We start from the raw sequence: 24,385 nt of genomic DNA, 5'->3' as shown, positions 1-24,385 counted from the left end.
TTACAGCTATTTATTTTGCAACCAGGTTCCCCAGAGGTGTTTGTGTTCTTCAGCTGATGGACAGAGGGACGAGAGGTATGTTTAGAACAGGACAGCAGTCGTACATCACAAATTTTTAATATTAGAGGACTAGACCTTTATTCTTTACATTTGCTTATCCCCTCATGCTTCTGTGGGAAGAACAGGGAAATGCGGGTGTCCTGCCTCAATGCTGTGTTGTCGCAGCAGAATCCCTGCTTGGGAATCTCTCTGCACGGCATTACAATGCGCTGTACAAGCAAGGCAGCCATTAACTGCAGCGTTACCACAAAATTTACTTACCTGGTTTAACCACAGTGGCGGAAAAAAATACTTTTATCCCAGTGCTCCTGGTTTCACAGGACTAAATAAGGGTGACAGGAAGAACTTGACAGAAGCAGTTGTAGAAAGCGTGTTGTGTCAGGGATCTTTGGTAGCGGCTGGCAGGGTTTTCCCTAAATTTTTGCTGGCTCTCCTACGAACTTCTAGCTGCATGTCCCACCGCTGAAAAAAAACTGTGTAGTCAAATCCCCACTGCTGATTTTTGCATTTAAGAAGTCCGTGCTTGCTGTAGGGATGCGACTGCGCTGCTTTTCCTTCCCCAACTTGAAGTTGCTCAAATCCCCCAGCAGTTTCTTTCAGACTCCTCAGACTGGCGCAGTTGTGGACCGGCCGTATGAAGCAAACCTGGCACCGGAGGATCGAAGGGCTGAGATGTTGGAGCGAGGTGTGCAGGTGGGAAGCCCAAAAAACAGCAGTCACATGCTAGCCAGGAGCTTCTGGAAAAAGTGGCACGAGTTTCCAGCTCCCAGTGCTCCCCTCCCTGTCTGGGCAGCGCAGTAAGCAGGCAGGTGACCAGCTCATCCTTGCTGTTGTCCAGCCAAGCCTCAGCTCATTGCTTTTAACGTGCTGATGCCTCTGGTTGCTCGTCCTGCTGCTGTCCTGCAGTCCTCACCTCCTTTCCATGTCCTTCGGGTGGAATTCCTCCCCGGGGACACCACCTGTCGGAGCAGTGCTTGTGTGCCAGCGCAGCAGCAGCGAGGCCCCACGCTGCTTGTTCAAACCCCGAGGAAAAGGAGGACGATCCGAGACCTCTAGCTTGGCTTTCCCAAAATGCTGGGCGAGGACACTCACTCCCCTCTCCCCTACTATGGCTGAGTCTAGCGAGAAAAGCATCCGCGGCGCCGGGGAAGGGAGCGGGGGGTGCTACAGCTCGTCGCTCTCCGGCAGGACCCGCGCCCAGCCCTGCGGCACTCTGTTGAAGTTGCGTCTCTGGGCGAGCAGCTCCAGACCACTCAGGGGGTCCACCTCAGCGGGGGGCACGTAGAAGAGATCGCTGAGCACTGCTCTGTCAAACGGGGTGGGAGTCCTGCAGAGGACAAGTGAACTTAGCACATCACAGAGAGGAAAAAGCGTGTTTTATCTCGAGGAGCCCAGCAGCAATCAGTGATAGCCGTGACAAGCGACCACCCCCTTTTTTTCCCCCCCAGGATGCTGTTACAGCCGCTGCTCGCCCCGCAAGGTGCTTCCCTTGCTCAGAGCACCCTTCAGCTCCAGCTCTGGGTGCGTGAGCGCCCGTGGCTGTACGGGGAGGGGGGAAGCATGCTGCTGCCTCACCACGGGCTCTGCCACCAGCCAGAGATGTGAGAGGGCTTGGATTAGGAGAGCAGGTGGTGGTGATGGACCCACCAGCGACTTGTCTGCAGCTAATGTGTTGTGCAGGGGCCGAGGCTCCTCCTGCTGCCTCCTGATTGCTCTAGCACATGTGCAGGCTTTCTCCTGGCCCCCGTTCCAGCCAGCCTTTTGGGACGGCTTCTCCACCTCTGACTAAGAGGAGGAGCAGTGCGGGGGCAAGAGCTGTCATCCCTTCCCGGAGCAATGTGCGGAGTGCCAGCTCCCCGGCCGCCAGGAATGTTGGTTTTGGAGCGGCGCAGCACGGCTGACCTCCCAACGAGGGAGTGTTTGCCTTGGGAAGCTGCTGGAGCATGAGTAATGTGGCACTGTTTTGCAACAGCGTCCTAGCGAGAAATTAGCGGGGGAAAGGTAAAAGAAGGGGGGGGTTGCTCCAGAAACAGCCTCCTTTCTGGGAAAAGACGGGCGCTTGCAGGGCTTTGTTCTCACTCTCTCCTCTAGTGGCACACCGTCGCGGGGTCCCTGCATCACAGCCCGGATTTGTAAAGCTGGGATTAAAGCCGCCTGCCTCCCTGCGGCTGCTGTTGAGGTGGTGGACTTGGCCTTGCCCCGGGACACACGTGGGCCGTGCTGGGATTCACCTAGCTCGAGGCGAGGCTGCTGGCTGCTGGCTAGCCGGGCTGTTCCCAAAAGCGTTTCTGTGCCGTTTGGTATTTGACGAACTGAGGAGGGAGTTAAAAGCCACCAGCTTGGGAGATCATGAAAAGCCCCGTTAAAAGCAGATTGGCTGTCGGAGTCTTCATGCCTCAGTGAAGAATTAGAGGAGGTGGCAAGAGGCTCGGTGTTAAATTAGCATCCATCTGTATTAAATAACAGCTCGGGCCTTGAAATAGAACGGCAGCGTGCGAGAGGGGAGAAGCGGCTCAGGGGAAAGCATTATTCAGAGCCGTGCCCTTGCCTCGGTCCCTGCCCACAAACAAATGCTGAGGCTGGAAAGGGAGAAATGCTGGAAGCAAGGAGCTGAGCACCCACAGCAGCTCCTCCAACATCGCACCTGGGCTTCTCCTTGCCTTCTCCTTGCCTTCCCCTTGCCTTCCCTCAGCCCGCTTTCCCCTGGCTGCCCGCTGGGTTTCCTCTCCCTCAGCTCTGCCCCAGTGCTGCCCCCCCAGATCCCATTTGGAAGGGATCTGGTGACCTCTGAGCACCCTGTGGGGGGATTAACCCCGCACCCCCACGCTTCCAGCAGCTGCTCGGGTACCCGGGGAAATTCGGAGAGCTTGGGGCTGCCCCTGCTGCTCCTCCACCCCGAGCTGCTCCTGGCGGGGAGCACGGACGGATGGTGGCACCCGCAGCTCGGGCAGCCTTACCTGTTGAAGCTGAGGAACTCCCCGTAGGAGGGTCGGAGGGGCAGCTGGTTCTCCCTGCCCACAGCCTTGTCCTTGTCGCCGAGGAGCCCCTGCCAGGGGGAGCGGTAGCCCTTGGGGATGGCGGTGACGTTGAACTTCTCCGGGGGCACTTCTCGGAGGGGCCCCGAGTACCCTGCCAGGGGGAGAGGCGGCATTTGCTGCTGCTGGGCGAGCTGGGCGGGGGGCCTCCTCCCAGGGCCAGAGCTGGGGGGGGGGGTGCTCCTGGGGGTCCCCGTGGCACCGCACGGTGATCCCAGCAGGGTCGGCTTTGGGGTGCGAGCGCTCACCTGGGGCCAGGTTGTCCGGGTTGAGGACTCTGCCCATCTGCAAGACTCTCTCCGATTTCTTGGGCACCTCCGGGGGGCCGCCCTGGGGCGATGCCGCCACGTGCAGCTCCGAGTGGAAGCTCTGCTGGCCCTCAGCGTCCCCAGCCTGTGGGGGGAAGGCTCTGGGCTCAGCACCCGATGCGTGCAGGATCCCCGTCCCGCTGAGCAGGGGGAGCTGCTGCCTCTCCGGGTACCCACCGGCCGCTTGTTCGCCGTCCCCTCCAGCCCAGCCTTATCGGTGCCGTGCGAGCCACCCGGCGCTGGGAGCTGCAGGGAGGGAGGAAAAGGGTCGGTGGGGGAATGTGGGGCACCCCCTTGGTGCTCACCCACCCTGCCGAGCCGTCCCCTCTCCTCCCCTTTTAGCCTCAGTGAGCGTGGCTGCTCCGCTGGAGCCCTGCGAGGAAGGGATGTGAGGATGGAGGGGGCACCCTGCTGCCCGGGGCTGGGCTCCCACCTTCTTGTAGCCGCTGGGGTGCTCGAAAACGAAGCGCTGCATCCGCCTCTGGCGCTGCTGGAAGAGCTGGGAGCCGCGGTTGGTGCTCAGGGAGAGCTCCTCCAGCATCACGTCCTGCGGCGTGCTCACCTTCTTGCCCAGGTCCAGCCGGGGCGCTGGGGACACCAGGGGAGAGGGTGGCACGGCTGCCGGGTGCCCCTCGCACGGTTTGGTGGCGTTCCCTGTGCCCCCCCCTCACGCACTTACCATCTCCAGGGTCTGGTTTCATGATGGTCATCGCCCGCTGCCGCGCTCCTGGGGCAGGGAGATGGGATGGGGACGGCTCCCGGCCGGCTGCAGGAGAGAGGTGGCCGCGGGTGACGGCTGGGCACGGGGAGCAGTGCTTGGGGTCACCTCTTTTCCCCCACCTCGGGTGCTTGGGGGCTCCCCACGACGCCCCCCGGGGATGTGCAGGGCCCAGGGGTGCCCCCGTTAACCCGTGGGGGAGAGCACTGCCCCACACCCAGCATCTCCCCTCTTTAGGGCAGAAAATGTCCCCAGCACCGGTGTCCCCAGGGCTGAGCCCCGCTCGGAGCAGCACCCCCAGGCCGAGCAGAGGTGCTGACAGCCCCGCAGCGACTCAGCAGAGCTATTTTCAGCTCCTGGGCACTGCAGGACCCGCAGCCCCGACCCTTCACGGCCAGCCCAGCCCGGGCAGTGGGGTGAACCGGGGTGCAGGGACACCTCCTGTCCCCCCCCTGATGGGGCTGGGGGGCTCCTCAGCTCCCAGCTCCTCTCCTCGGGGGCAGGATGGAGGTGCCCCCCCTGTGCTGCCCGCCCAAAATATCCTGCAGCAGCCGGGACACAGAAAGCAGCACGGAGAGTTTTGGGGGCTTGGTGTTGGGCGCATCCCGCATCTCTTGGCTCTGACTGAAGCTGTCCCCATCCCCTAAAAGCCCCGGGCAGTGAAGGGCCCCCCAGGGCTGGTGCCTGGCACAGGGCTCCCCGCCAGCTCCACGTCCCATATCTCCCATCCTCGGCTGGAGACCCCGGGACCCCCTCACCCCTTCTCCCAAACCCCCTCCCCGCTCCCTCTGTGCCCTCCCCACCCCACGGCTGTCCCCACGCCCTGCGCGCCCCCCACCCGCTGACCCAAATTTGGGACCTCACCCCCCCTACCTGCCCAGGGGGGGCTCCTTGTGACACCGGGGCGATGCGCTCTGCCCGGGTTGGGGACGAGGACACAGCCACCAGCTTTTGGTGGCCCCAGCTGGCTCCGTGCGGCACCTGGGGCTCCCTGCTGCTCGCCCCGAGCCGTGCTGGGCTCCGGCCGGGGTGCCAAGGTCCCGCGGCAGGCCAGCAGTTATTTCTGGCTGAGAAAGGGGGAGGAGCAGGGTGAGCCCTTGGGGACCGCCACGGTGTCACCCCGGCACCGAGTGGGGCTGATCCTTGGGGAGCAGGGCGGTGTCACCAGCAGGAGGTGGCCGCACGTGTCCGAGCCCCTCGGGGCGGGTGGGAGGCAGGCAGGCAGTGGGATACGGTGGGGTTACGGCCCTTTATTGCTGAGCTGGGTACACAACGGGGTGGCGAAGGCGGTGGTGGGGAAGGGCAGCTCCTGGGGGGGCGGAGGGGCAGGGAGCAGGGACGGGGTGGGGTGACAGAGGGTCCCCTACCTGGGGCTGTGCCCCGATGGCCCACGCACGCTGCGTCCCCTGGGCATGGGGTTGCTGCCTTGGCACCTCCCAGCACCCCAGGCTGGCTCCTGTTTTTAGGGGAAGCGCTGTGGGGGCCCGTTATTGCCCTCCCCGGGCTCTGCCACGTAACCGTGCCCACCCTGCTGCCCCCCTCCCCATCACCCTGCACACCCCCCCGCCAGCACCGTGCCCCCGAGCTCTGCCCCGTGCAGGGAGCTGCCTCCCGTGGGGCCCCCGACCTGTCCCTGGGACCCTCTCAGCGTCACCTCCCGCACCGAGACCTCCTCCAAACCCTCTGCAACCCGTACCGCTGCCTTCTGACCCCCACAACCCCCCCATCTCTGTGCCCTCCGTCCCTGCCGGGTCCCTCGGTCCCATAGGGTGGGGATGGGGTGAGCCCGGGGCTGGGGACAGGGACAGTGCTGGGGACAGGGACAGTGCTGGGGGTGGCGCTGGCCCTCTCTTTGCCCGGGCGCAGCGGGAGGTAACCTGCCCACGGTCCCCTCGGCACGGCAATAAATAACTTTGGCTCTCTTCGTCATCACTGGGGAGGAATTTGGGGGAATTTGCATGGAGTTAGGGTCAAAAAGTTGAAAAAAAAGCAAGCAGGATTTGGGGACCGGGGGGATAAAACATGAATTTTCCTCCTCCAGATCTGGTTTTGGCTGAAACCAGCCGGGTCAGACCCTGCTGGGGGAGGGAGTCCCGGCCACGGCACCCACCTGAGGGGCACGCAGTGAGCCCATGGGGGTGCCAGCGCTGCAGGGGACACCCAGGGGCTGTGTCCCCCCCGCCAGCTGCCCCGCTCTCCCTGCTGACCACGCAGTCCTGCCCCGAAAGGTTAGGCTGGTAAAAATAGAGCCGGGCCATGGGACCGCGGGCAGGTGGGAGGCAGCTGACCCCGGCGGCACGCCGATGGGGACGGGGACGCTCCGCGCATCCCCAGCCCCTGCCCGTGCCTCTCCCTGCCTGGGGACCCCCTCGGGTGGCACTGCGGGGGGCTGGCGGTGCGGCGTGGCCGGGGCCGGCTGCTTTAGGAAGTGCAGGGGGCCCCCGAAGGCAGCCCCCCAGGTTTCAGCCGCAGGCTCCCGGTCCAGCCGCGGGGACACAGGTTGAAGCTGTGGATGCCCGGGCTCTTGGCCCCCGAGTCTTCGGAGTCGAGGGAGACGTCCGAGTCCGTCGGGGACCGGGAGCTGTAGCGCTTGGCTGGGGAGCGCGCGCCCACCACCGGCGATGGCAGCGGGCTCTTGGGGGTCGGGGACAGCCCGGCGGAGCCTGGGGACAGCAGGAGCCGGCGTCCCTCTGCCCAGGTGGCTCGGGACACCCCGGGGGAGGCACAGGAGCGGGGCCCGTCCACCCGGGGCGATGGCAGGGGGCTCTTGTAGCCGGGCGAGGGGCTGCCCGGTGCGGCCGGCACGCTGCAGGCGGAGGTGGCCACCTGCGGGGCCGGGGCTCTGCACCCCTCCGGCCGGGGGGATCGGGGCAAACCGGGCGACCCCATAACCTGGGGGCTGGTGGCAGGGGGGGTGAAGGGCCGGGAGCCCTCGGTCCCCACGGCTTTGGGCGAGGAGCTCTTCCTGCGGGCAGCGTTGATGATGTTCCTGGCGAGCCGCGCTTGCATCTGCCGGCTGGCCCGGGGGTCGGCGTCCTGCCGCAGCGGGGACAGGGACCTCTCGCTCCACGGCGGGGACCTGGGGGGGCCCTCGTCCAGCTCGGGCACCGAGGCCGGGCTGGCCCAGCCGTCCAGGCTGCCCTGGCGCCGTGCAGATCGGGGCGTCCAGGTGGGTGAGGCGGGGAGGGACGTGCGCCTGTCCTGGAGGGGACAGAGAGCAGGTTAGCGGCCCCACCGGGGTGGGGAAGGGGACAGAGCATCGGTGTTGGGGAAAAGGGGTGAGAAGCCAACGGGTCTGATGCCCCACTGTTATCACAGATCATTTTTGAAGCCCTGGAGGTGAAGCAGAGCTCCAGGCAGGTGCGGGTACATGGGCACATCCCCCTGCGCCGCAGTGCTGGGGCTGGGTTAAATCCCTGCAAGAAGGCTCCTGCACCTGCCTGGGTATTTGGGGCCATTAACGACCCCCCCGAGGGTGTGCTTCATCATCCCTGCCCCAAATAGGAGCCAGGATCTGTCTCTATGTGCTGGTGGCACAGCACGGTGGGGCCAGAGCCCCCTGAGGTGCTGGGGGTGCGAGCCCCCAGTGCCGAGCGCGGCGAGGTTTCACCGCCCCGCAGCTCCTCCCGAGGCAGCAGGAAAGAGAAGAGACAGTCTGAGAGTGCACGAGAGTGTATTCAGAAAGAGGAGGGGGAAAAAAAGGCAGGAGAAATAAAAGCACAGTCAAAAGGCAACTCGTTAATGCGGAGAGCAGCAGGAGAGAGGGGCTCACGGAGCTCGGCGCAGGCAGCCCCCTGTCCCCGTCCCTGCCCTGGTTGATTTTTCCCCCTGCAGAGGCTGGGGCAGGCACAGGGCCAACATCCAGGCTGCGAGGAGGCCAGAATCTGGGCGAGGGGCACCTCTGCTCCCGGGGTGAGCCAGGAGCACCCCGCATTTGCTGGCACAGCCGTGGGAACTGCCTGCAGAGCGCCGGCACCGAGCCCTGCCCGTGCCCGTCCCTCGTCCCCCCGCTGTGCCCACCTTGCTCAGCACCAGCCCCAGCAGCTCAGCGCCTCTGCCTGCCCGGGGAGCTGCTCCCAGAGCTGGCGGCTCTGCTCGGCGGCGTGGGAGCAAAGAAGGACAAGTCCCTAGAGAGCAGCAGGAGAGACAGGAGCAGGCACAGTGAGTGGTACGAGGAGGCTGCGAGTCGGAGGGGCTGGAAATGCAGGAGGAGAGAAAAGAGACGGAGGCAGAGCTGCGATGCTCCGGAAAGTTTCCAGGCAAGAGAAGAGAGGAAGCACCGGAGGCACTGCGGGGCGGCTGGGCTCCTGTCACCACCTGGGGGGCCCTGTGCTTTATGCCCCCCGCCCCACTCAGCACAAACACACGGCTCCTGGTGCACCGGGGGGCTCGGCACCGCGTCCTCTCGCCCCCTGCACCGCCCTGGAAGCCATTGAGCTACTTCTTTTTTCTCCTTTTTTTCCCCCTTTTTTGGCTCGGTTCGGCCTTTCGCACACCCGTGAGCAATCGGAGAGGACTCATCCGGTGGAGGGGAGCCCCAAAACCCTCTCCGTGGTCTCTCCGCCCCCACTACTTGTAGTAAAAGGAAGGTTTCCACACCTGCGCCTCGATCCCCGCGTTCCTGGTGGAGTAGGAGGGCCGGGGCGCCTGGAAGCCCCCCTTCACTCGGCGGCACGGCGAGGCCAGCAGCAGCTCCGCCGAGGCTCCGGGAGCGGGGAGGCTGCTCGGAGGCAGGGGCAGAGCCCCGCTGGCACCGGGGAAGGGGCTGGAGGCCGCCCCGCCGGCAGGAGGCTGCCAAACGGGGGAAGGAGGCAACGGAGAGGCCGGGCAGGACGTTCGCTGCGGGCAGGGGTAGGCGTCGGGAAGAGAGGGTCTGGGCGGTGGCACGGCCCTCGGTGGGACTTTGGATGGGGAGAGGATGAAGAGCGAAGGCTGGAGCTGGTAGGGCTGGTGCTTGGAGAGCTCCAGCTCCCTCTGGGACGCCTCGTTCTCCGCCAGGGCGCCGTAAAGAGACGCCGGGGGGGTTTTGGAGGGCCTGCAGGGACTCTGCACGGGGTGCCTGGAGACCATGGGCGAGAGGCAGGCGGTGGCGTCGTACTTCCAGGAGGGAGGCAGGGACATGGTGGGCGACGGGGAGCGCAGCAGGTCGGGCTGGGAGGGAGCCTCGATGATGAACTTCTCCATGCGGGACTGCCGGCGGGCAAACAGCTCGGCCCCCTTCCCCCTGGCTTCGGTGAGGTTGTGGCTGGGCTGGGGCTTGGGTTTGGGCTGGATGCGGGGGGATTTGAGGCAGGACGACCACGCCGGGGCATCGTCGGCCGGTGCGAGGTGCTGCCCGCCCCTGGCCGCGCTGCTGGGGACGAAGTTGGAGGCTTCTGCCCCCAGGGCGAAGGGCTCGTCCTCGGCACCGGGCTCCCCGTGCTCCTTCTGCTTCTTCCTGCTGTCCGCGCTCTGCACCAAATCCAGCAGGTCGGGGTTGGGGCCCAGCTTCGGCTTCTCGACGAAGGTGAACATGGACTTCTTGTGCGCCCTGCGGGCCGCCGACTCCTCCAGGATGCCCGTTTTGGGCAGGGGGGGCACGGCCCCCGCCCCGTGCACGGGGCTCTGCAGCACCTTCTGCTCCACGGGGGGGTACAGGGCCGAGTAGGCAGGGGGCGAGCGGACCCTGCTGAGCGGCGGGGGGCTGCCCAGCGTCTCCGCGTAGGTGGGTGGCGGGGGCAGCTCGGTGGGGGCAGGGGGGGCTCTCTCGGGGGGCTGGCTTGGGACCCCCTCGGGACCCTGGCTTGGGGTGGCGGGCGTCTGGGTGCCGAACGGCCTGGCCGTGCGGTTCTTCACGGGCTTGGGCTTGGCCAGGGTGAGGTGAACCTCGTAGTACTGCCTGCTCCGAGCCCCGTTCTGCGCCTGCCCGGAGGGGGTGGCTGTCCCCACAGGTGAGCTGGCTGTCCCCAGGGGGGTGCTGGCTGTCCCCAGGGGGGTGCTGGCTGTCCCCACGGGTGCGCTGGGCATCCCCATGGGCTCACTTGGCATCCCCATGGGCGCGCTGGCTGACCCCATGGATGTGCTGGCCGTCCCCATGGGTGCGCTGGGCATCCCCATGGATGTATTGGCCATGCCTGTGGGCACGCTGGCTGTCCCCATGGGCACGCTGGCTGTCCCCATGGGCGAGTTTGCTGTCCCCATGGGTGTGATGGCTGTCCCCATGGGTGAGTTTGCTGTCCCCATGGGCGCACTGGCTGTCCCCATGGGCGCACTGGGCATCTCCACGTTGCCTGTCCCCAGGGTCACTTTGGCTGTCCCCACAGGCGTGTTGCCTGTCCCCAGGGTCACACTGGCTGTCCCCACGGGTGCATTACTTGTCCCTATGCTAATGCTGCCTGTCCCCATGGGCGCACTGGCCACCTCACCATTCTTCTGCTCGGGGATGCACACACTCTGTGACGGAACAGGAGCAGCCACGCTGCCCCCCACGCCATCCTGCATCCCCCCAAGCCTCCCCGCCTCTCCCTCTGCCCTCTCCCTCTCGTGCAGCCCGTTGGTGGCGGCCGGTGCCATGTTCTCCTTCAGGTAGACGCTCAGCGGGACCTGCTGCGCGTCGGCAGGCTCCGGCGGCGTCCCCCTGGTGCCGTGCCCCTCGCCCTCCTCCATGGCTCCTTGCCGAGGCTCCGGGCTCAGTGGCAGCCCCGTGCCATGCCCCGTGCCGGTGCCGGTGAGCCCGTCGACGCGCTGCTTGCGGCGGTGGAAGAGCAGCACGCCCTTGGAGCTGGGGCCGGGCGCCGTGGTGAGCTGCGCCACGATCCTGCGGCTCCGCGCCTTCGCCTCCTTCAGCTCCTTCTCCGAGAGGCTGGAGCTGCGGGAGACACCTGGGGAGAGAGCAGAGAGGGGAGGGGGTTAGCGCGGCTCGGCACCCCCTGCAGCACCCACGGCCCCTCCTCAAGGCCCCTCACCAACAGCAGAGGGATGCGTGGGGTTGGGGTGGGAAGGGGGGACCTCGGTTTGGGGTAATGGGGGTCTCCCCCACCCAGCACAGCCCCTGCCCGAGGTGCTGGGCTGCAGCTCTGCAGGGCGGTGCGTTCCCAAAGCCACCAAAGCGCGGGGGCACGCAGAACCCTGCCCCACCTCCTTATTTCCGAGCCTTATTTCATCTGGAACACGCTGCCTACGGGAGCAGGGACTTGTTCCTGCTGGAAACAACCCCTGAAGACCTGAAGACAGCCGCTGCCGGGCTGCCCTGACCATTGCTGCCCCCGAACAAGGACAAGAGGAGCAGCGCGTCCCCGAGCCCCGCCGGCCGCGGGACAGCTTATCTTGCAGGGCTCTGTGCGCCGATCGCCGTGACCGTATGGGAAAGGAATTTCTCCAAAGGCTTCGGGAGGTTTCAGGTTGCAGCTCGCAGGGTTTCAGCCCCCGGCTCCAACACGCATGGGGCAGGGAAGGGGCCAGCATGTGTCCCCTCTCCCAAATCCCTGTGCACAGCCCCGTGCGGGCAGGAGAACGAACCCAACGGGGCTGCATCAGCCCCCATCACCTCTCCATGGGGCTGGTGGCCAGCCCAGGGCTTCTTGGTGCAGCAACACGAGATGGCAGCAGCCGACAGGAGCCGTGCACAGCCTGACCCCGTCCAACGCAGCCCGCAGCTCCGCGCCAGCCTCATTCCTTCGGAGCCTATAAAAGTGCTAAAAACAGCCGGCCGAGCGCCTGCTGAACCCGCTGAAAGCCCCCGTGAGAGCCGCCGGGCTTCGGGAGCGCTGGCCAAAAGGTCAGGGTGAAAGCCCTTCCCAGCCACCGGGAGGATGTGGAGCTGCCGGGAAGGCATTTTCTCGGGGTGAGACATTTCCTACCAGCGCGCCCTGAAACGCCCGCGGCCGCGCACGTCTGCCCGGGCAGCCCCAGCCCCTCCGAGGCCACTGCCAGTGCCCGGCAGCTCCCACCCAACACATTCGGACCTGTCCCCGCTGCAGTGGGGTCGGGGCAGCCCCCGGCCTCCTCTCTGGGGGCTCCTTCCCCTGCTCGCCCCCCGTGCAGGGGCTGGAGGTGGGTGGCCGGGGCTGCCCGCCCCAAACCCAGCTCCTCCGGGCGCAGGCAGCGTCCACTCCCCTTTCCCTTCATGTGTTTTTCATTTTCTTGCCTTCTGTGCCGCTTGGGAGCCTTCCAGGATATTTTAAGCGGTGGTTCAGCCTACCAGCGAGGGAAGGGATGAGTGACTAAGCCAAATCCTTCCAGAGAGCTCGTGGGGAAGCGAGAAGGCTTCTCCATGCCGGGCATCTCCTCTTCCTCGCCCTGCAGCCCTCCTGCCTTCCCCTGCCATCCTCACGGCCGGTCCCAAACCCAGCACCCCTCGGGCATGCAGGGTGGCCCCGCCACCTCCCAGCCTCGGTGTCCCCGTGCCATGGCACCCATGGGTGGCACCTCTCCCTCCAGCCTAGGGGATTCGCCCACACCCAGCCCTTGCTGGCGGCTTCCCCACACCTCCAAAACATCCCCCAGAGCAGCACCCATCCCTCGCATGCCATGTCCTTATGGAGGCTCACAGCATTTTGACCTGCTGCAGGATGAAAGGAGCCCCAGGCTGGGCAATACCACATTTACGGGGTGCCAGGGGACTCCTGCAAGTCACCGAGCCCTGAACGGAGCAGCACGCAGAGCCCGGCCACCAACCCCTTGAGCAGGGTGCAAATCTTGGTGCTCTGCAGAAACAGCTCAGCCCCCAGGCGGTGCGGAGGAAGGGGCTGGAGAGGAGGAGAAGGAGGAAAAGAAGGAGGAGGAGGAGGAGGAGGAGGAGGAGGAGGAAGGAGGACCAAGCTTTCGGGCGGCCCCACAGCGGGTGGGTTTTAAGCCGGGCCAAGGGGAGAGGAGGGAGAGAAACGCCAGTGGAAACTCTCCTGGATGATGATCCCCGTCTGCAGCAGCGCTGCTGGCATCCCAAACCTCTCCCTCCCGCGGCCGGGCATTGTTTTAAGGCAACTTTTCTATTTGCCTTGGCGGCGGCACAGAGCGGGGAAGCGGCTTCCTCCGGCAGGCGGCGAGGCCGGGCTGGCTGGAGGGCGGCCAGCACCGCGGGTCCCGCTCCGCCGCGCGCCCTCGCCGTGTTTATCCGCGGGGCGGCGGGGAGAAGGGGGCCGGGAAGCTGTTGGGAAACCGGCCGCAGGCTCCAGATGTCTGAGAATTTCGTGCTCCGACCCCAGCAGCCCAGGCTCCCTTGGAGGCCGTGGCCGCCGAAGAAGCGCAGCTCTCCACGGAGACGTTTGGGAGCCTCTCGGCCTCGCTGCTGCCTCTCCGGGGGTGTCCTCCGTGCTGGGGGGATGACTCAGCCCTGGGGCAGAGATTTCCCACTTGGACCGGCTGCCGGCAGAGCCCCCGCAGCCCTGTGCTGCCAAACAGAGCCGGGATCTGCCCCCGGGATCTGCCCCCGGGATCTGCCCCCAGGATCCCACACGGACACACCTGACCCGCCAGGATCTGCCCCCACGGACAGACCCCAAGCCCCCAAGCAAAGGCCGGGGGCCACCTCCTGCCTCCGGGCAGCCCCGGGCAGCTTGGAGAGGAGGTGACAGCAAAACCCCGTGCAGCCAAGGGCATCCGAGGTCCGCACGGTGCTGGGAGCAGGTTTCCGGCCACGCACGGAGCCCGGTCCAAAGCTCGTGTCCAAAGGGTGAGTGGCTCTCACCGCGCTCTTCCCCTCTCCCTTCCTTCCTTCCCACGCCGCTCACCGGCTCGCCAGCGCTGCCTCTCAGGAAGGAAACGTCTCCCAACCCCAAATGTCCCCGCTCCTGCCACGAACAATGAACCCAGCTCTGCCAGCACTCCGGGGACATCCCCGAGTCCCGCGCTGCTGGGATGCCGGGGCAGGAGGTGAGGTGCTCCCTGGCACGTGTGAGCACCTGGAGCATCATTTCAGCGCCGAGCTCTGCATCTGGGGCCAGCACGGCCCCTAACTCTGTCCATATTCCTACCTAGGTTCTTGTCCCAAGCTCTCCAGCCGCCCCAGGACTGCGTTCCAGCAGCAGCCCCAAAGCGCCGGGCTTCCCAGCCTCTCCCCGAGCTGTCAGCCGCCCCGCACCGACACTCTGCTCTCTCCTGCAGTGAGGGTGATGAGGGCGATGAAAGGCATTTTTGTTGTTCCCCCTTCCTGGCCAGATGGGAATAGAAAAATCCTTCTGGCTCAGCTTTCCGCGCAAAGGATGGGGGCCCCCTGGCCGGGCTACTGGGGAGCATCTGAAAGGCATCCAGCAAAGGCTGGGGTTGCCATCCGACCCCAAATGATGCTGGAGGACGTCTCACACCCCGAAAGCAGCCTGTCCTGCCCTAACATCAACCCCCAGAGCTGGGATGAGGCGAGGACCTGGCCCCGGATTGCCAGGCAGGGAGATGCCCCGGGCCCAAATGCGCCATACTCAGCTCCACCATGCCATGAACGAGCCCCAGAGCAGAGAATTATGCAGCAATCTTGGGAAGAAAAGCAGTGATTTTGCGGCTGTCACCTGCCAGGGCTGGTTGGCCACAAGCACCGGGTGCTGGTGAGACGTCCTCACAGGGAGAAGCCACGAGGTACCCGAGGGGAAACGTGAAACCTGGGGCCCTGCTGGCACCTGACACATCCACGTGGGCTCTGACCTGCTCCTGGCCGGGCTGCTCGGCCGCCCCAACACCACGGCGCCTTGGCCAGCCCGAAAAAACACAGCCACGGCCGGGTGGTGCTGGGGAGGGGGCACCCCGTGTGTCCACCCCAGCGCTGAGGGCTTTGGACACCGCGGAAATTAAGCAGGTTTTGGGGCAGGGAAGCCAGCTGGCCTCCTGCCCCAACTCCAGCTGTGCAGGGCGCACAGACGCGCTCACACGAAGCTTGCTCTTCCCTCCAGCTCCCAGTTATCCCAAATAATCTGCTGCTAGGAAAACAAGAAGGGTAGCACCAGCAGGCAGTCTGGCTAGCTAGGAACAATTAACATGCACGGATAAAAATACGACAATTTTCTGCCTCGTTCCCAGCTTCCAGCCCTCCCATAGCCTGGATATAACAACTCCATCAGGTTTTTTTACCCGTGCTGGCCCCGGCAGACCCCGAGACCCCCTGCTCGGGTGGTGGGAGCAGCCCTGAGCTGCCTGGCAGGGCGCAGAGCGCGGGGCCTCTCCTCGCGGGTGCCTCTGCCAGCGACAGGATCTGGCACAGCGAGAAAATTCGATTCGCTTGCAAGTTTTCCCTGCGCTCAGCTCGCGAGGGCTTTGCTGGATTTGGAGCTCTCTGCCTCCCCGCTGCCCCGCGCTGCTCCTGGCTCGCGGCCGTGCCCTGGCTTTGCCCGGCCCTTGGCACCCAAACTCACCCCGATTCTGCCTGAAATCGCCCCAAAGTCTCCGAGCAGCGAGTCCCGGGGCTCCCATCTCCCAGCAGAGGGGAAAAAGGGGATGGGTTGGGGCTTTTTGCTTTCTTTTTTTAGGGCACAGCAGCCGAGGGGATGCAGCGGGCAGCACCAGCCCTGCTCGCATCCGCGCTGGGGAAGGAGAGGCTGCTGCTGGCACCGACGTGGAGCCAGCATTTCCCCCGGCCGGCCAAAATGAAGCTGCCAGCTCTCCCAAAAGAGGCTGGAGCGGGGTTGCCCTGCCATCCATCCATCCAGCCAGCCAGCCATCCACCCCCCCGCAGCGGCAGGGCCGTGGGCACCCCGTGGGCACCCCGTGGGCACCCCGTCCGTGTCCTTCCCCGTGCCCACCGCACCCCGGGGGCGCACACTGGGGGGGCTCCTTCCCATGCAGACCGACCCACGCAGCCCTCCTCACCCCGCTGCGCCCCCCGGACCCCCCCACACCCCCTTCTGCACCCCCAAACCCCCGCGCCCCCCCGTGCGCCCCCAAATCCCCGCGCCCCCCCGTGCGCCCCCCGTGCGCCCCTCATAACCCCGGTCCCTATCCCAGCCCCCCCGACCCCCTGCCCTCCAGCTCGCTTCCCCCGTGTCCCCCCCGCCCGATTCCCGTCCCCCCCCCGTCCCCGGGGCAGCCTCTGCCTGCCGCCCCCCCCCCTACCCGCGGTGCCGGTGCCGGTGCCGCCGCCCGACTGCACCGGGGGAGGAGGCGGCGGGCAGGAAAGTTGCGGCAGCTCCGCCCTCGGAGAGAGCCCGGGGGGGGGCGGCGGGCGGGGGCCGGGCGGGCCGGGGCTGCCGTGGGTCCCTCCGGTCCTGCCCGTGCCCGTCCCGGTGCAACGGAGCGGCTCGGGTCGGGTGGGGGGGGAACAAACCCGACGGGACGGGAGGGGAGGGGATGGGGATGGGGATGGGGACCCCGCTCCCGGTGCCCTGATGCCACCCTGGCACCCCCCCGGGACACCCGGCCCTGCTCGTCCCATCCCGCTGGGTCTGCCCTGAGCCCCCCCGGGGGATGAGAGCAGCCGGAGCATCCCATCGGTCCCCCCCTGAGCATCCCCTGGTGTCCTGAGCATCCCCTTACCCAATTTTGAGCGCCCCCTCGCCCCCCCCCCCAGCACCACCAGGACGCGCAGCGAGCTCCGTTTCAGCCCCAGACAGGGCAGCAGGGTGCCCCCCCCCCGCAGCCCAATTCCCCCAAAACGCTTGGAAATGGGCAAAAACCCCAAGCCCGGTGTCACCCCCGCTGTCGGGGGATGCTCGGCGCCACCCCACGCACCAAACCCTGCCCTGCAGGATGAGCTCCTGGCCTTATTTATTTATTTGTTTTTGCCTTTCTAATTTCCTTTCTTCCTGCCGGTCTTTGCTTTTTTATTTTTTTATTTTTTTTATTTTTTTGGTGTGCTTTTCTGGTTTTTGAGGGAGCCTGGCGCTAGCCCCCGGGGAGCGAACCTTTTTGGTGATTTGCACAGCAGACGGAGAAACCAGTCCTGCCTCTGCAGCTCCCAGCCCGAGCCTCGAGCCGGGGCTCCCCGTGCTCCCCAAAAGCTGCCGGGTGGCTCTGCACAGCTCGGGGGCTCCCCTGCACCAATTTTGGGTGGGGATGGGCGCAAAGAGCCACCAGACAAGGGGAAAAGGAGCAAAGCAGGCGCCTCCTGACACCTCCCGGGGAGGCTCTTGCAAACGGAGCCACCTGCTTGGTGCCCTGCCCCTCACGGACACGCAGGGTTAGGGTTTTTTTGGGGGGGTTGGGGGAAGTCCCGGTGCTGCTGCCAGGGCTGGGGACCCTCGGTGCCATCCTGCCTGGAAAGAATGACGGCGGCACCGGCAGTGAGCTCAGGCGGAGGAGGAGGAGGAGGAAGCGGGGCAGACGCGCTCTTTCCAACAAACCTGCTGAGTTACTTGAAAATTCCAGCCTGGCAGCGGCACCGCTGGATCGCAGCTCGGGCTGGGAACACGCTGAGCCCGGACACAGGCAGGCCTGACCTTTTCGGCTGCAAATCGACCGTCCCGAGCAGGGGGGGGACAGGGAGGGCTGGCTGGGGCTGTCCCCTCCGCTCACAGCACCCCGAAATGCCGCGGGCGCATTCAGCAGGAGCGGGGACGAGGCTCCCATCAGCAAGCCCTCGTCCCGTCCCCGGGGTGCTGCCTTTGAGGGCTTGGGGTACCCAAAAAGAGGGAGCCCAGGGGATGGATTTGGGAAACCTGCTTCATTTTGAGCCCCTCTGCATGAAGGGGAAGAGGTTGGTGCCATCCCTCCCCGGGTTCGGGGGCTGCTCGGGGAAAACAACCCCCCCCCCCCCGAGCCCAATTCCCAGCGGGATGGGGACACACCTGCCCCAGCAGCTGAGGTAACAGCTGCTCGGGAGAGAAATAGGCGGAGGGGTGGAAGCAGGGCTTAAAATTGGGCCTGCAGCAGGGCGGGGGTGACCCTGCCGGAGCATCTCCCCCAGGAGCATCCCCCCGGGGACACGAGAGGGGCTGCGGCCGGAGCACGAACCCCCCCCCCGCTGCCTCCCCCTGCTCCCGGGGGAAGGCACAGATTCCTGTAGGGTTTTGAGGCCATGGAGATCATCCCAAAATGAGCCCGTGCCAGGGCTCAGCGGGGAGGCTGGGAGCTCAGATCCCAGGATGCGTTCCCACTGTCCTGCATGGGCAGAGCCCAGCACCCCCCAGCCTGCTGGAGCCCCAGCCCCAGCCCAGAGCCAGGATTTTTTTGGGGAGAGGGTGGCAGGAGGGGGATTTGCTTACTTGCTTTCCTTGGCTCGCTGGCGGGGTTGATGAGGACTCTCTTGATCTTCACCACCCTCCACTCCTGGCTGGGGTCAGCCGTGGGGCTGGCGGCTGTGGGGAGCAGCTCCGGGGCAGAGTCGGGGGATTTTGGGGGGGCTGCGGGCTCGGCCCCCACGGCCAGGCTGCCTCCGGTGAGTTCGGGCTCTGGGACATCACCACTGACCCCATGGGGCTCCCTGCTGCTTGTTTGCCCCGCCAGCAGCCCCGTGTGCCCCTCTGGCATCCTGCCGGCCGCCGTCAGTGCCTTCGGGAGCGGTGCTTGGCGACCCCTCAAGCCCCCAAAGAGCCAAGGAGCTGCTCATAATCCAAGGGCTGCTCGGGATGCAGGGGGAGCGTGGGGGGCTCAAGGCGACGGCCACGCATCAGCCCCTCGCTCCCCTGCTGCACCCGGGGCTGTTCCTCTCCAAAATCTGGTGTCTGGCTCCGGGGTGTGCTCCGGGATCCCAGCCGAGGAGCTGCCTTCAGGGGGTGTCACCCACAGGGTTTTTTTTTTTTTTGCAGGAGTTTTTCCCTTCCAGCCAGGCACAGCAGCGGCGTCCCAGGACCTGTGTGAAGGGAAGGGGAGCGCTGAGTGCCGGCACCGAGCTCCTCTGCGCTCACATCCCAGCCTGGGCAGGGCGAGGAAGCCGCCCCCCCCCAGGATGCTCCCTGAGATGTGGAGGTGCCCCTGTTCCACCCCACAGCCCCGTGTCACCACACCGAGAGGCGAAACGCTCACACCCTGGGCGCTTTTGGGCCGGGGTCTGCCCAGGCAGGAGGTTTTGGAGAGGAAGGGCTCCAGCCTGGTGCCTGCCCAAGCTCCGCGGCAGCCCTGGCTCCGTCTCCATCCTGCAGCTTAACAAAGCCGGGCTGTGTTTAACCATTCCGTGACTCACGGCTCCGGGACAAGCGCGGGCAGAGCCGCTTCCCTCTCCTCCTGCTCGGCTGGGGCACGGCCTCGCTCCGGGGACAGGATACGCGGGGAAATTCCTCTGCCCTGAGTCCCCGGCGCAGCCACCCCGCAGCAGAGCGGGAGGGAAGGGAGGTGCTGCCCGCCCGACCCCAAATCCGCCCCAAAACGCTGCCGGGATTTTCAGCCCCACGAGCATCCTGCGGCTCCCTGCGGGGCGCACGGCCCGTCTGGGGGACTCTGCCTGCTCCTGGCGAGGTTGCTTTGGAAAAAGAAAGGGAAAAAATAAAAATAATTAAAAAAAAAAAAGGCAGGCCATTTTGAAAGCAGGCAGCGAAAGCTTGGCTGCGAGGGTTTCAACCAGGCTCTCGGGCATTTCCCAAGTGAAACGCTGCATTTTTTGGAAAATGCCCAAAGGAAATCTTCTGTCACTTCTGCAATCCTTCCCCCTGCCTCGCTCGGCCTGCGAGGGCTCCACAAATTGATCCTGGGAGGGTGGGGGTGTACATTTCAGCGTTTCTCTTCCCAAAAAATGGGATCTCACCCTGCTCTTTCTGCAATTTGGGGCTCCGGTAGTTGCGGAGAGCCACCACGTCCACCAATATGGGTAGGGAGGGTGCCCACCCGTGCCAAATTGGGGCCGGGGAGGCATTTTGGGGTGCCCCTGTAGGGCAGCAGGGGATGCTCAGCCCGGCAGGCAGCAGAAGCGGGGGGGCTGCGGTGCTCCTATGAAATGTGTGAGCTGCGAAACGGTGCCAAGGGAAGGAAGAGTAAAAAAAAAATAATTCTATCTATATTCCCAAATTCGCCAAGTGCTGAAATCTGGCGGCAGGAAGCCCTCTTGCTCTCCGCTATCTGTCCCTGCCCACTCGCTGGGGTCTGACGAGCAGCCCCCCCCCCCCGCCCGCCTCTCTCGCAGCCTGCTCCCCCCCCCCTCCCCAAATTGAGAAGGGAAAACTAAAGTTAACTTTCCACCTCCCACACAAATATTCTTGGCAGGCGCTGCTGGCACTCGGGCTGCCAATCCCGGGGATGCGAGCCCTGCACAAAGCCTCCCCCCCGGCTCCGTCTGCCCACAGCTCCCCAAGGACCCCCCAAAACCTGGCTTGGGGGGGGGGGTGTTTTGGGGCACCACGGTGACCTGGGTGCTCCCGTCCCAGCTCCGCACGTGGGCACTGGGTGGATAAATTGGGGTAAATTGGGGTGCCCCCCCCCCTGCGGGGCCACGGGGATGCTGTGGGGCAGGGGGTCTGTCCCCGTGTCCCCGCACACATCGCCGCCCTCCGCTCGCTTTCCATCACCCTTAAATGTGGTCGGGCAGGGGGTGGGACGGGGGGGGCAGGGGGTGTGAAGGCTCTCGGGTTTCCCAGCGGGGCGCTGTCACTCAGGCAGGTCCCTGCTGCCCAGACTTTCAGTCCCCAGCTCCGGTCACAAGATCGGCGCCTTCCCTTTCCAAAATAGACCGGGCGCAGCACATCCAGCTGGGGATTTTTGCACCTTTGGGTGCCAGCAGCTGAATGTCCCTGGGGGGTGTGTGTGTGCGAGGGGGGGAGCTTGGCGCAGCATCTCGCCCCCCAACACCAAAATCCCTGCAGTGGGGACCCCGGGATAGGGGCGCAGGGCTCTGCTCCTGCCACCACCTGCCCCAAACCCCTTTAGGTTGCTCCCCGCATGATTCCTGCACCATTTTCATGAGCCGTGAAGCAAAAAGCCCCAACCCTGCTGCTGCTTGGGCTGGGCACCGTCCCTCCGCAGCCAAGCACCAGGATCAGCTGCATCCCACAGGATAAATGTGGCAGCCCCCCCGTGTTTCGGTGAGGGAGCCCCCACGGAGCCGTCCCCGTGGTGCTGTGCCGTCACCCAGCGGCGCCTGGAGCCGTGCCCGGGTCACCCTGTGCCCGGCTGCCCGCCCTTCTGCTGCAACCCAATATCACCCCCGGGTCCCTGCAGGCACGGCCGAGCCCCCAGCACCATCCTGTGCCCCCCCAGCACCCCCCCTCTGCGTCCCCACACCTGGAAAGCTGCAGGGGTTGGGGCCGGCTCGGTGCCACCCCGAGCAGAGCAGGGCTGGGACGGCAAAGGGATGGATGTGGCCAAGCCCTGGAGACACCAGGGTGCTCCCTCGGCACCACAGGTCCCCATGCCACCAAACTGGGACGGATCCTGCCCCAAAATGAGCCGAGGACGGCCCCAACCCGTGGGGCTGGCAGCGGTGGTGCTGGGGTAGCTCGGAGCCAGCAGCGTGCCAGGGAAAACAAAAGCTTTCTGCAGCCTTCTGCAGCGCTGATTTACTACCTGGATGGAAACCGGGGTGGAAAAAACAACATTCCTGAGAGCTTGTCCCCACGCAACCCCTGCCAGCCCCGGCGTCCCCAAGCAGAGGGACAGGGACAGGGGGAGGTCGGGGCGCGTGGGGCGCTGGTCCCGTGGATGCGCCGTGCCCTGAGGGGGGTTGCACCTGCCAAAAATCAGCACCCGGCTGGAGCTGTGCTTACTGGTGGGGTTTGGAGGTCTTCCTACTCCCTGTCCTCCCCAACGGGGCCACCCGGAGCCGTGGTCCTACTGAGCATCCCGGGCACGGCCGCGGGCAGGGCAGGAGCCGCCTGGTGCCGGGGCGCACAGCTCAGCGCCGCGCGGGGCAGGTCGCTGCCTGCCCTGCCCTTTGCTTATCTTGGACCCTGCGAGGCCAGAGCCGAAGCTCGGTTTGATCCCCCGAGCTTCCTGGAGGTGAGGACGGCCCCACCCCGGCTGTCAAATCTGCCCGGGAGCACTCTCAGGGTGGTTTCGGGGAGGAAAGAGCCAGCTTGGCTGAGCTGGAGACCTCGGGTGCCACGAGCAGGGCTCCCGTGCCACCGAGGCGGGCGGGTGGGGGGCTTCGGGGACCCCCGGCCAGCTCCATGCAGGGTTTGGGGCGCTCGGCTGGAGCCCTGGCGGGTGGCTGTGGGGTGCCAGGGGTGAAACCACGGCTTGGCCTCTCCAAAACTAAAACCCCACGGCTCGGGGGCCGGGCATGACGGAGCCTTCGCCCCTCTCGCTGCTGAGTGTGTGCTGACAAACGCTCACTAATTAGGCACAGCCCCGCTGCAGCAGCACGGAGGGGGGTGTGGTGGGGCTGCCTCCCCCTGCAGATGTGCTTCACGGCCCCTTCACCCAGCAGGAAAACCCCCCCAGCAGCTCCCAAATCCAGTTTTGGCGACCTCCGTGCGCTCGGAGCAGGGTGATGGAGGGATGGAGCAGCTCAGCCCCGCACAAACCCCATCTGCTGGTCCCACTGTGACCCCCCCCAGGCTGGGGGAGGTGGGTGGGGAAGGGGGGCCGGGTGCTGGGAGAGGGGAAGCAGCTCCTGCACCCCCAGAGCTTTGCTTTGTGCCCCCCAGGAGGCAGGGGGGGAGCGCGAGGACAGCTGGCTGCACACACACAGCCGAGACTGGGGACAGCCAGAACCACACCAAAAAGGACAATTTACCATTTTAGGGACTGAGAGCACTGAGCACGGGACCCTCCGAGCCCCCCGGTGAGCGCTCAGGGACGGCCCATGGGAAACAAAACCCCACGGGAACGCAGCCAAGCGCAGCGCACGCACATTCCCAGCCCTTGGCCCGGCGGCACTGCAGGCTGGTGGCCTTGGGACACGGGGTTTGCACTGCGGGATGGTGGCCTTGGGACACGGGGTTTGCTCCATCCCAAGGCTCCGGGCAGGAGGAGGGGGGAGCAGGAGGCAGCAGAGCCCCCTCGGGTTGTGCCCAGCACCGGAGCCTTGCGCCCCGGAGCATCCCCGTGCGGTGCCGCGCGCTGCAGGGCGCGATGGAAGGGTTTTAGGATGGGGCTGTGGGTGTGTGAGGGACAGAAATGGGGGCGATGGAGCTGCTGGAGACAAACCCTGCACAGCCCCTGCCTGTCCCCGGGGTCTGGGGCTGTGCCCGAGGGGGCACCGATGCTCCGGGGTGGGGGGACACGGCTGCTGCCCCCCAGCCAGCTCTGCTCCCTCCCTTCCTCTCCTGCTCTGCCCTTTCCAGCACAGACAGCCCCACGGCAGCTCTGCCCTCCATGCGGAGCCCCGTGCCCCCAAATCTGGGGTCCCGTCCCCATGTCCCCCCCCCATACCCCAGTACCTGTGTCCTGGCCGGGGGCCGGCAGCACCCGGCTCTCCTCGCCCCGCTCTCCTGCAGCCGCCGCGCAGGGCAGGGAGAAGCTGGGGGGGGGGGGAGAGGGGCGGGAGGAGGGGAGTGGGGAAATGAAACTTTAATAGCACAGAGCCCCTTTTGTTTCGCAGCATATGGGATATTTCATACATGCTGAAGGCATTAACCACCTATGCGCTCCGAGCGCTCGCAGCCCCCGCGCTCGGCTGCGGGGCACGGCTGGAGGCAGCAGCAGACGGCCCCCAGCCCCCGGTCCCCCCCTGCCTCGGGGGGGGGGAGCCCGAATTGCAGCCCTGCATCACCCCCTGCTTGGCTTTGGGTAGCCAAATCCCCCAAATTCAAGGCCATGTCACTGTTGTAGGGACATGTGCGTGCCTGCGATGGTGATCCACGGGGTGTGAGACCCCCAAACCCTCCCCTCCCATCTCACCCCCTGCCTTGGGGACACAGCAGTGACACGGGGGCCTGTGGGGCTGTGGCTGATGGTGGCAGAGGGGCCGGCAGCCGGCCCCATCCCATCCCCGAGACACTAAACCATCCCTGAGAGCAGCGAGCAGGCACGGGAGGGCTGGAAAATGCCTGTGCTGGGTCTCCTCACTGTGCCTCCCTCCGTGGCACATGGGGACAGACCACGGCACCCCTAAATCGGGGTGGCACCACTCGTGCGAGGGCATCCCTGGCGTTGCACACCCCTCCCCATACAGGAGGCGTCGGCTCCGACCCCACGGGCAGGAGAGGACGCGGGCGCACGGCCACGGCGCAGCCACGGTCAATTGGTACTTTGTCCGGTGTTTATCCAGTCGGACCCTAATTTGAAATAAAAAACACAGCCCGTAAAAGGCCTTTACAGCTCTTCAGAGCTCGTAAACCTGCAGCAGCGGAGTGAGGGGGCCGGCTGATTGGGGGCAGCCAAGAAAATTTATTGCAGATTTCGGTAAGTTAAACATTGCAGCGCGGCGAGCCCCGGGGCCGCTGTGCTGAGCAGGCTCCCGGCGGCAGGGACGGGACAAGGGGAGCTTTATGGGGGCAGGAGAGGGGAGGGGGCTGGGGGGCAGCGGCTGCGCCAGGACCGCGCTCGCCCCTCGCCATCGG

At 65.8% G+C, this 24,385-nt stretch overlaps 2 protein-coding genes across 4 annotated transcripts; both read right to left on the bottom strand.

Moving 5' to 3' along the window:
• Positions 1 to 32: 32 nt before the first annotated feature.
• MYOZ3 (myozenin 3) lies at positions 33 to 5,202 on the bottom strand. The gene is made up of 7 exons (XM_038186457.2): positions 4,995 to 5,202; positions 4,083 to 4,169; positions 3,837 to 3,991; positions 3,581 to 3,649; positions 3,344 to 3,488; positions 3,018 to 3,189; positions 33 to 1,387 (listed from the first exon to the last, which is right to left on the bottom strand). Exons 2-7 carry the CDS (start codon positions 4,111 to 4,113, stop codon positions 1,225 to 1,227), a joined length of 735 nt encoding a protein of 244 aa, XP_038042385.2. The 5' UTR covers positions 4,114 to 4,169; positions 4,995 to 5,202; the 3' UTR covers positions 33 to 1,224.
• A 149-nt stretch (positions 5,203 to 5,351) lies between these two features.
• Positions 5,352 to 23,358, bottom strand: SYNPO (synaptopodin). Of its 3 annotated transcripts, none has more exons than XM_038186452.2 (4): positions 23,264 to 23,358; positions 18,221 to 18,807; positions 8,721 to 10,981; positions 5,352 to 7,322 (listed from the first exon to the last, which is right to left on the bottom strand). In XM_038186452.2, exons 2-4 carry the CDS (start codon positions 18,483 to 18,485, stop codon positions 6,543 to 6,545), a joined length of 3,306 nt encoding a protein of 1,101 aa, XP_038042380.2. In that variant the 5' UTR covers positions 18,486 to 18,807; positions 23,264 to 23,358; the 3' UTR covers positions 5,352 to 6,542. The 3 variants fall into 3 exon arrangements, with proteins under 3 accessions (XP_038042380.2, XP_038042378.2, XP_071879345.1); XM_038186450.2 differs by lacking the exons at positions 18,221 to 18,807; positions 23,264 to 23,358 and adding exons at positions 15,156 to 15,276; positions 15,437 to 15,744; XM_072023244.1 differs by lacking the exons at positions 18,221 to 18,807; positions 23,264 to 23,358 and adding an exon at positions 12,247 to 12,615.
• Positions 23,359 to 24,385: the final 1,027 nt, after the last annotated feature.

This window comes from Anas platyrhynchos, chromosome 14 (genome assembly GCF_047663525.1).
Source record: "Anas platyrhynchos isolate ZD024472 breed Pekin duck chromosome 14, IASCAAS_PekinDuck_T2T, whole genome shotgun sequence".
Taxonomy (NCBI): Eukaryota; Metazoa; Chordata; class Aves; order Anseriformes; family Anatidae; genus Anas; species Anas platyrhynchos.
Note: the sequence above shows the minus strand (reverse complement) of the source record. Positions and strands in the feature narration are given on the sequence as shown.

What these genes read in the sequence shown, in the direction of transcription:
- MYOZ3 (XM_038186457.2), bottom strand. Translation starts at nt 4,113, where the DNA reads ATGACCATCATGAAACCAGACCCTGGAGATG. An exon ending in GAAACCAGACCCTGGAGATG is followed by an intron (nt 3,992 to 4,082) that starts GTAAGTGCGTGA and finishes TGGTGTCCCCAG; the next exon opens with CGCCCCGGCTGGACCTGGGC. An exon ending in CCCGGACAACCTGGCCCCAG is followed by an intron (nt 3,190 to 3,343) that starts GTGAGCGCTCGC and finishes TCCCCCTGGCAG; the next exon opens with GGTACTCGGGGCCCCTCCGA.
- SYNPO (XM_038186450.2), bottom strand. Translation starts at nt 15,742, where the DNA reads ATGGCTGGCTGGCTGGATGGATGGATGGCAGGGCAACCCCGCTCCAGC. An exon ending in GTCTGCCGGGGCCAGCACGG is followed by an intron (nt 10,982 to 15,155) that starts GTAAAAAAACCT and finishes CTCTCTCCCCAG; the next exon opens with GTGTCTCCCGCAGCTCCAGC. An exon ending in ACGCGGGGATCGAGGCGCAG is followed by an intron (nt 7,323 to 8,720) that starts GTGTGGAAACCT and finishes TGTCCCCTCCAG; the next exon opens with GACAGGCGCACGTCCCTCCC.